This window comes from Triticum aestivum, chromosome 2D (genome assembly GCF_018294505.1).
Source record: "Triticum aestivum cultivar Chinese Spring chromosome 2D, IWGSC CS RefSeq v2.1, whole genome shotgun sequence".
NCBI classification, from domain to species: Eukaryota; Viridiplantae; Streptophyta; class Magnoliopsida; order Poales; family Poaceae; genus Triticum; species Triticum aestivum.
The window spans coordinates 524,705,841-524,715,516 of record NC_057799.1 but is presented as its reverse complement, the minus strand read 5'-3'; the positions used below and the strand labels follow the sequence as shown (position 1 = coordinate 524,715,516).

Here is a 9,676-nt window from a genome sequence, read left to right as displayed (position 1 = left end):
TCTTTCCTAAATCCTGAAAGAAACGGTGTTGCTTTGCATAATATTTTTTTAACTCTCTCTCTCTTGCTCCGCTTTCTCCTCAGCTTCCGCCTTCTCGCGTCGCTCTTCCGCATAGAAACTATTCCGCGCACGGCGACTTCTTTCACGAATCTCAGTCACTGCCCAAGCCGGCATCTCTGTGTCAATCCAACGATAGTACATGCACAGAGGCGGAGGAGACTACAACAAGAAACAAGAATGTTATTAAAAAATCTATCAAAATACCAACAATATATATTTGTGATGGTTAAAGCATACCGGAGGCTTGTCGTACTCTGAAATAGCTATGGGTGGATCTTCCTCATAATTGGCGCACATGAAAAACTTCATGCCCAACCAATCTGAAAAATCCGTAACCTCCTTCACCTTGCAAAGATCGCCACACCAACACCTCAGGACTGCCACCCCCGGAGGCAAACTTGCATTATTCATTTCCTCGGCCTAATGCTTTGATCCGAGCAAGGCAAACTCAGACCGACTGAAAAAATGTGTTACACACTTTGCGCAGTGGCGATTTCGAGGATGGCTGGACGAGAGCCTCGGTGTCTCCTTTTATAAGCTCAGACGATAAATGATGGCGAGAAAATAAAGCGGGAAATTTTAGGATCCCTGTAGTGTCGGCACAACAGGTTCCCGCAGCTTCGGATTCCCGCAGTGTCGTCACATCCGCTGAAGAAAGCCGGAGTGATTCCCGCCCGTCAAATTCATTGACGTTCGCGCGCGTAGGAGTGAGCGCCGTTTGCAACAGGGAAAATCGCCCTAAATCACAGGCGTGGGAATGAGCGCGTGCAAAGCAACATGGAATCACGCACGGCCCGTCTGCATCCGTTGTCACGTCTACCAGAGATGCCGCCTGCTCCCGTGGCGGCCTGGCCCACACCTCGTCCCACGCGCAGCAGGGGCTGTCGGCCAGGGAAGCGGCAGCCGCAGCGCCCGCCGCCTCGCCCGGTGGCGGCGTGGCCCACAAGGCCCGCCCCGTTCCGTCCCGGCTGCTGGCGCTGTGCAGATAACATTATACCCCGCGCGGCCGCCTCCTGCTGTGGCGGCAGGGCCCGCCACCTCCTGGCGTGGCGGCAGGTGCCACGTGTCGCCTGCCGCGCCTGCCGCCACTAGTGAGGGGGTCTTTTTTGACAATCTTATCCGCAGGTAGTCCTTTTTGGCAATAGCGTTCGGCGGGGGGTCCTTCTGGACAAAAAATCTGCAGCTGCACGCGATTAGTGGACATGCAGTTACGCTTCGTCGACAAACGTGCAATCATAGTTATGTGCCATTATGTGGATGTGCAATCACAACTATAGTTGAGTGTGCCCGAACGGTCACGTATGTGCAGTTTCATGCGTCATGAAAAAGACAAAAATAAACCCAAAAAAAGTCAGTGCGCATGGCGGGTGGACATGTAGTTGCACGCTACTATACGGATATGCAACTGCAGTTGCGTGTGCCTGATGGATATGTAAGTGTATTTACGTGGGCAATTAAAAAACTAAAATTGCAAATAAAAATCATATGTCACTCAAATTAAAAAAAGGAAAAAAAACTACAAATCTCGACGAAATTAGAAAAATGGTCTAGGAGTTAGATGTGACTTTTCTAATCTCATCGAAATGAGAAATTAGCAAATCCAAAATGAAAACACTGCTCATGTGACCATCACCAATCAGTGTAAAAACAAACCGTGCATGTGACCATCACCAACAACACTACTCCAAACTACCTCAAAATGACAATTTCCATTGAAATACAAGTACATAATCCATGTTTTCTATATGATTTTCCTCAAAGAATTGTTGCATGACATTCTATACCATATCATAGCTATGAGTTCTTGAGTTTAGGATATAGCAAACAAAATCCAAATAAAAAAAATAACAGCCCACTTTCAATCCACATTTAAGCCTGATAAAGCCATACAAAAATGATTTGGCCTTTCTCTTTCATTCTTTAAAATGGGTTGTGCTAGGCGTCAACCGGCACGTTGTCCCTTGTATCAACCAGCCACAAATAGTTAGATGCATGGGACCCGTCGCAAGAAAAAAGAATAGATGCTCCCATCCCACGAGCGTGGTGCCCAACAACACTCCACCATGTGCAACCAACATTTCAGCATCATGTGTCCCTCTTGCAACGATATTGGCCGGCCTTGCAACATCGTTCGTCTCTCTTGCAGCATGACACGGACAACCATTCAACATTGAGCATCGCGCTAGCAATGGCGGCGGCCGGCCTTCCACGCCACTCGTCCCACTTGCAATGTTGTCTGGCCGAACTTGCAACATTGCATGGTTTTACAGCACGACGGCCTTGTTTTTGCAACACCAAGAACTGAAACAACTGCGGACGCCTTGCAGTGACGTGCAATTTTATAGCATGCCGATCCTACTTAGCAAAAAAAAAACACCGCGACATGCTGGGAATGGCGGCAACCAACCTTGTGATGTCAAGCGTCTGGCTTGTAACAACATCAGCCGCCCTTGCGACTCTGACACGTACTTCTTGCGGCATCGACGGATTGCCTTGTACCATCACGTGCTTGTAGCGGTGGCGGGCGGCCTTCCAGCTTTCTGTGCCATGCTTGCAGCATTGCATGGTCGGCCTTGCAGCTCACGCGGTTTTGCAGCATTCCGGCTTTGGAGGAAAAACAATCAATGTCCTGCTTGTAGTTGCGGTGGGTGTCGACAAGCCTTGCAACGTGGCAACATCTTGTCGGCTTTATAACATGGCATAGTTTTACATACACGATGGTCCAGCTTTGCCACGGTAGAAAAGCAGTGGCCGTGACACGGTTGTGCCGTAGGCATGTGCTTAGCACCGCAAACTCACAAGTACATGCTTACGACTGATGACATAAAGTGGGCAGGGTTTAGTTATAGCTTTTTTTAAGTAAGAATATCCATCCCATAGGGAGCACAACAATTGGGTTTTGTCTCTTGTAGTGACTTATGAAATTATGCCTGTAAGCAATTGTAGACTCAAAGCAAAGTGAGGGCGAAAATGGATATTGGTATTGGGTACAGTGTGAACTTAAAGTAAACAACATAAACAGAAATAATAAAAAGCAGCAGGACAAGTGACAAGTGGAACTAGCAGATGAATAAGACGTTCTCAAGGAGTCTGTAATTCTCGTCGATGTGGGTCTATCGTGACTTATGCTACGGCATAATACTAACTCGATACTTGAGCACTCTTGATGTTTACGTTGGACGGAGCCGGGTACAAAACACGTTCTACTCTACGTAGACTTCGTGCCACGCACACCACTACCGTAGTCTCCCTCTGCAGGGTACAACTATGGTAATTAAGTGTTTTCTAGTGGACGCGGCCTCACTAAGGGTTCTCCGTAATTACCCTATCAAATGCAAAAGCGAGGGGTGAAGGCTTCTGCTGTCATCTCGAATTACCTTACGTCCTAACCCTCCCAGATTAAAAGCAAGCAAGGAAGAAAATAGCGCGTCATACAAAATAGTGATGCCCTCTAAATTACGCTATTAGCAAGATATTGTACATGGATTTATTTAGCGAGACAATTTTCTACACGCTATAGCATATTATTAGCGGCACTATATCGCGCTATTTTTCCAGTGAAATCAAGGGGTGAAGGCTTCTACTGGTCAATTAAACATTCTTTCAAGCCCCGAGGGGCATAAAAAATCATGCCAAATCTACAGTCATGACAGTTTTCTCAACAAAACAACTTTTAGTTTTCCACAGTTGTCAACTCACACCAACTTTCCCAGGGTTCACAACTGGCAACTGTTTTTTCAGAATCCATAGCTCAACCAAACGGGCTCTTCCCAAAGGGCTTCTCACCACCACGGTTGCAATCCCCATTGACGTCGGTCCCCTCGTTTGCGGCCTCAGTCTCTACATCTTCCTCATCCTTGACCGTCGTCGGCATCGTTGCCGCGCCAGAGTCTGGGACCGCCCAACACTGCCAATTCTGAGCTTGGACAGTTTGATTGTTGCAAGGCAGAAACTGACGGGCCACATGATGATTGTTGACTCCATCGCCAAAGTATGGTTGCTGCTGCTCCTGCTTCATGAACGCCATCGGCGGCGGCTGCTGCGCAGCGTAAGGCGCATTTCCTGGCTGTTGCATCATGCCACACCTCACCATTTCGTTCACATGTTGCTGGTACACTCGCTTCTGGCGCATCACTTCCGTCTCCGGCTGCTTCTGCATCATCTGCGGACGTCGCGAGATAGTCGCCGGCGGTGGCCCGAACGCTTGGCCTGCCGGGGCGCCCATGTGTCGCATCATCGTCGCCTGAGCGAAATAGCCATGGGAAGGTGCGGCGGCCCCGTACGCGGGCATCTGGCCGGTGAACGCCACCGGCGGCCGCGACGTTGATGCATAGGGGTTGTATACCGTCGTCAGCCCGGTTCCACCGTGGGGGTACCCAGTAGCAGTCCCGAAACGGCGCGCTTGCATGCCGTCTTCTGGTCCGAAGCATCGGTCCGGCTCCGGCTCGACGGGCCTCTTGCCCGCCTGTCGCTCCGAGAGCTTGGGCCCCGCCGTCTCCACCGGCCCGGGCTCCGGCGACGCAGCCAGCTGACACGTAAATTCTTCCGACGTCCCGCTGCCGCTGGGGCCCGCCTCATCGTCATTCCTTTTCCGCTTCCTCGGCGTCGTAGATCCTGCACATGACGTACTCGTCCAGCTGCATGCATGCATGCAGCCGCGCTCTCAAGTCAGGTCAGGCCAGCAATTAGCTAAGTACGTAAAATACAGTTATGCGTCGGAAGTTAACTGACCGTGTCGGTTTTGGGCCGGACGCCGCTCTTGTCGAGCTTGTTCTCGTACTCCGGGACGGTGAGCTCGTGCATGAGCCACTTGGCCTTCTTCTCGGTCTTGATGGGGCCTTCATGGTAGGCGAGGCCGCTCTCCTTGTACGTGACGGTGGCGCCGACGACCTCCGTGGTGCCCGTGGACGCCTTCCACCGCCCCCGGCCGTCGTCCGTCGTCCGGGCCGGCCTGCCGCCGTTGACGTACTTGCGGGTCCTCGACGTCAGGAAGAACCAGTTGTTGTCCTGCCCCTTGTCCTTGTACTTGCCTGCCATCAAATTAACAACAAGCGCTCGTAAAATAGAACACTCGTGGTAATAAGTCAAGAGCCATGGTGCACAGCAAGGAAGGTTGTACGTACCGTTGACGAGCTCGTCGGGGTGGCACCGGTAGACGTTGTCCTCGATGATGGCGTGGTTGGGCACTTGCTGCCGGCCCTGCAGCCGGGGCAGGAGGTAGTACTCCACCAGCTCCTCGTCCGTCGGCGCGAAGCGGAACCCCACCGGGTAGTTCATTTTCGTCCCGTCCTCCCCTTGTCGCCGAGGAAGGTTGCAACTTGCAAGAAGAGGTAGGTTACGACACGAGTTTTGCACGAGTAGGACGCTTGTTCGATGCCGAGGTGTTTTCGCTCAGGGATTCCTCTGCACTTTTATGGCATGGCAACAGCGCTAGCGCTTGTTGTACTTGGAAAAGGACACGCGGCGTCCGATGCCATGTCGAACAAAGATTGGAACCGAGGCCGCCAGGCACACGACTTTCTGTGTGTGTGTGTGTGTGTGTGTGTGTGTTGGGCCCTATATAGACACGAGTCCTGGACGCCTAGCCCAACAACGCAGGCGGGCGCACCCACATAAAACAACGACTCAGTCCACAGACCGAGACCCCAGCAGTGCAGCGACGGAAACCAAAGAAGCCACCCCCGGGCTTTTGTAAAATCCATGTCAATGCAGGGGTGCGATCACAAGGAGGTTCGGCAGTCGCGGTATGCAGGGATGACGTAGGCAACTACATGGGTAGTTCGGCCTTAGTAATTGAAGGAACTTTTGATCCAGCTACTTTGGAAGCAGTAGCATGCCCCGAAGCACTATCACTAGCAGAAGACCTGAACATCATAATTTCGTCGTTGCTTCAGATTGCACACAGGTTGTTCTGGACATCAGTGCGAGATCTCGGGGGTGATATGGAGCAATTATAAGCGAGATCAACCGTAAAGCTTCTTCCTTTCATTGTAATTTTACTTTTGAGAGTCGTGCTGCTAATTATGAAGCACATAGTCTAGCTAAATTTTCTCTTTCTAGAGGCCTTGGTCGCCATGTCTAGTTTGGTCAGTCCCATGACCAAAGACGCATCCCATCATGTGGAATTTGATGAATAAAGTTGTGTTTTACCCCTAAAAAAAGCTATCCTGCCGTGCGAGACCGTGACTAGTTCTGGCGGTCCCTAATCCGCCCAAGTCGCCTGGCCAAACAAATTTTTAATCTATTATTTTTCTTGAAGTCTACAAACATATTTTGAATTCATTAACTTTTTAAAATACACAAAAAATTCAAACTCATAAACATTTTTGGGATTCGTGTTCTTTATGCACTTATTTTTTGAATCCACGATCATTTTTTCAAAATCATCAACATTTTATGAATTCATGAACATTTTTTAAATCTATGGAAGTTTTCCAATTCATGAACTTTTTTTTAATCCATGAACATTTTAAGAAATGAGCAAATATTTTTTGAATCCATGAACATTTTATGAGTTCATGAAATTTTTGAATCCATGAACATTTTATGAAATCACAAACACTTTTTAATCCACATAAAAAGTTTTCGGCGGACTTTTTTCAAATTCACCGACATTTTTTGTATTCGTCAACACTTTTTAAAATCTACGATTTTTTTAGAAACTTGCTCGCGACCCTTACGAACAGTTTTATCCCTTTTTTGAATAAAAATAAGTATAACTGACTAGATCAGTTGTTATCGCCTATCATCCATGCATCGTCCTTCGCTTTTTCCTCCATCGGGCGAAATTGCACTTCATCTTCTGTTTGCAAAGTTCCATTGCTAATTTGGTGCAGCACTCATCGACACCTGGCCGGATCTGTGTTAAAATTTCATACAAACTTCACAGGACCTGCACCAATCTGAACACCGAAAAAGGTTTTCGTCCCGCTTTATGTACAAAGCAAATACCTTCACCAAACCGGGGAAATATCTGGTGCACCGGTGCTTGTGGTGCTACCGGTGCACCAGATTTCTGTAGCACATTTTAAAATGTTTCAAAAAATGTGAAAAACATTGGGCACATTCACACAACATCAATGTTTGTTGCCGCACAATTTCAAATCAAAATTCAAAACATTGCTCGAGATAAAAGAGGTGCACCCTGAATATCATTCCCGGTATCGTCTCATTTCACAGCACATGTTACAACCCTTTGCAAAACCAGTCGAGTCCATCACAATTCACAGAAACACGACGTCATATGCTTTTGGACTTGCTTAAAGAAGAAAATGCATCGATCATCCCAATGTGCTTAAGCTACTTCCTGCTGTACCCATTCCTGAATCGCAAATCATGACAAGAGCAGCGGCCTTGACCGGTTCAAAATACAAGAAAAATCACGGTATGCCTACTAGTGAATAGTCACCGCGCTGTAGATTCAGCCAAAAGCTTTCCAAAATGATGCTCACTGATGATACTCTCGCCATGTCCAGGACCTCAGGTGCCAAGAACTCATATGTCTAGTCTGATGTACTATCCATTTACTATATCACAGCGGGCTACTAGCAACAACTAGGTTATCTCTGAATATTTCAGCGTGAACTACATGTTAGACTGCAGAGTGGAAGTGAGATTTCACTCTGCAGCTTGACGTGCCAACCACTCTGCTTTGGTCAAGCCATAGTAGACTGCTTTGCCTCCAGGCCACATGAGAAAATTCCAGCCCATGGGAGATCCACCAACGACATAAGACCCTTGTAAGCGCCCGCCCAGCAGTTGATTGCCATGGTTTGCCGTCTCATTTGGATTGGCTTCTCGATGAATCCCCACGGAAGCAGTCTGCGAGCTTACAGGCTTGAGTGGTACCTTCTCGCCTGTATCCTGGCCTATCTGGGGCACTTGATTCTTCCCTCCAGATGGAACTTTTCCTGCGGGCTTGATCTTGACATCTCTAACTGCAGGTATGTCCGATGGTTTAACAGGCTCAGCAGCAGCAGAGATATCAAGCCGCATTTTCTTGGATAATTCCATGACAACTTTTATCTCTGCAACACAAAATGTACAGTGGCAGACTAATTAGCCTTATTTATCTTCAATACATGCATGCATATCCATGATAAAGAGCCCATACGTTCAGAAGACCCTTTAAATCGTCAGGTATAAGCATTAAGCCATACTTAATCATCAGAAATTTCTAAACCAAAACAGAGAGCACGATTTAAGTGGCTTTCCAGAAAGAAGTAAACATATTCAGATTCATAGTGCTTCTGTGAATAGTGTGTATATGTATATTTCATATAACTTCTGATGGGTAATAAGAATCCTGACAAATACATTATGATCTTAGGTTTCAAGCCCGGCATGATACATTAGCTATGTTACAAAAAACAATAGACGTTTATCAAGTGCAGGGCTATGAAATGTAACATATCAATGTGTTTATATGTTAAAGAGATGTAACACACTGATATAAAATTTTAGATTGCAATCATAATGGTATGTACACAGAACATTGTGCTTCTATAAATAAAACATTGAATTATAGAGGAAATGGTTCGATATCCTAAACTATATGAACCTGACCAAAAACATACCCAGACTCACCTAAAAAAACATACTCGGACCCAAAACATACACAGTACATCAGGGAAGTTGAACACATCTCTGTAAGCTCTGACAACAATAGGAACTGAACATTTACCTTTCAGGATCTCAAGAGCAGCATCTTTCTTCTGGGAATCAGTAGCTTGGCAAACCTTCAACAAAACAAATGTACCATTTCAGAGTGGCTTCCTGTTTTCACCAGTACAAATCATACGACAATTGACAAGTAAACAGCAGGCGAGGGTATGTCAAATTAGCAGAAGTTCTAATCCAATATCAGCAATGGCAGTACACGATTGCACAGAACAATTGTGTAGTCCGAAGACACAAGCTATAGTGGTCACCGCCGTCTTTCTGGGCTCCAATCTCTATTTTGCAGATGTATGCCCTTTTCTCCGTCTTTCTGAGCTCCAACATCATACATTTCAACTGAAACTAGCATGAGCCCAGCACTGAACCTTGGAAATTTCCCATTCAGTCGCTAATCCAATTTCCAACAACTACACTAGCAAGCATAGCATTACTACCAGCATTCTAGCCTGAAGCATTACTCAAAAAAAAAACGTCTGGTAAAAAACCCCAACAAATAGCACGATTATGCAAGTTGCTGCAGTTACCAAGACTGAACGGAGTGCGCGGAGAGATTAAGGGTTTGGTGTGCGAACCTGAAGGAAGCGGCCGCGGAGGCTGGCGACGGCTTCTCTGATCCTGTAGTAGGGCGAGTCGTGAAACCCCAGCTCCTCCAGCTTCCGCTTCTTTGGCGGCGCGTCGGCCGAAAGCGGCGGCGGCGGCGGCGGACTAGGTGGCGGCTTCGTATCGAAGGCAGCCGTCGACTCCGATGGCGGCGGAAGAGGCGAGGCGGCGGCGGCGGTGGCGTGAGCTGCCATCCCGCGTGCGCGTGGGAGGCAAATGGTTGAACACCGGAAGTTTGAAGGCGAGATAAGCAATCGATGTGCTAGTTGATGGTGTGTTCAGAGACGATTGATATTCCCGAACAGAGGAAGCGTGCAGTTCCAGTCAAGCATTTCTA

The 9,676-nt window shown here is 47.7% G+C and overlaps 1 protein-coding gene and 1 pseudogene across 1 annotated transcript; both read right to left on the bottom strand.

The window, feature by feature from the left end:
• Positions 1–3,644: 3,644 nt before the first annotated feature.
• Positions 3,645–5,423, bottom strand: LOC123049761 (NAC domain-containing protein 82-like; annotated as a pseudogene).
• A 1,896-nt stretch (positions 5,424–7,319) lies between these two features.
• LOC123049760 (uncharacterized) lies at positions 7,320–9,676 on the bottom strand. The gene is made up of 3 exons (XM_044472640.1): positions 9,312–9,676; positions 8,744–8,798; positions 7,320–8,087 (listed from the first exon to the last, which is right to left on the bottom strand). The coding sequence occupies exons 1-3, from the start codon at positions 9,531–9,533 to the stop codon at positions 7,678–7,680; spliced, it is 687 nt and encodes a 228-aa protein (XP_044328575.1). The 5' UTR covers positions 9,534–9,676; the 3' UTR covers positions 7,320–7,677.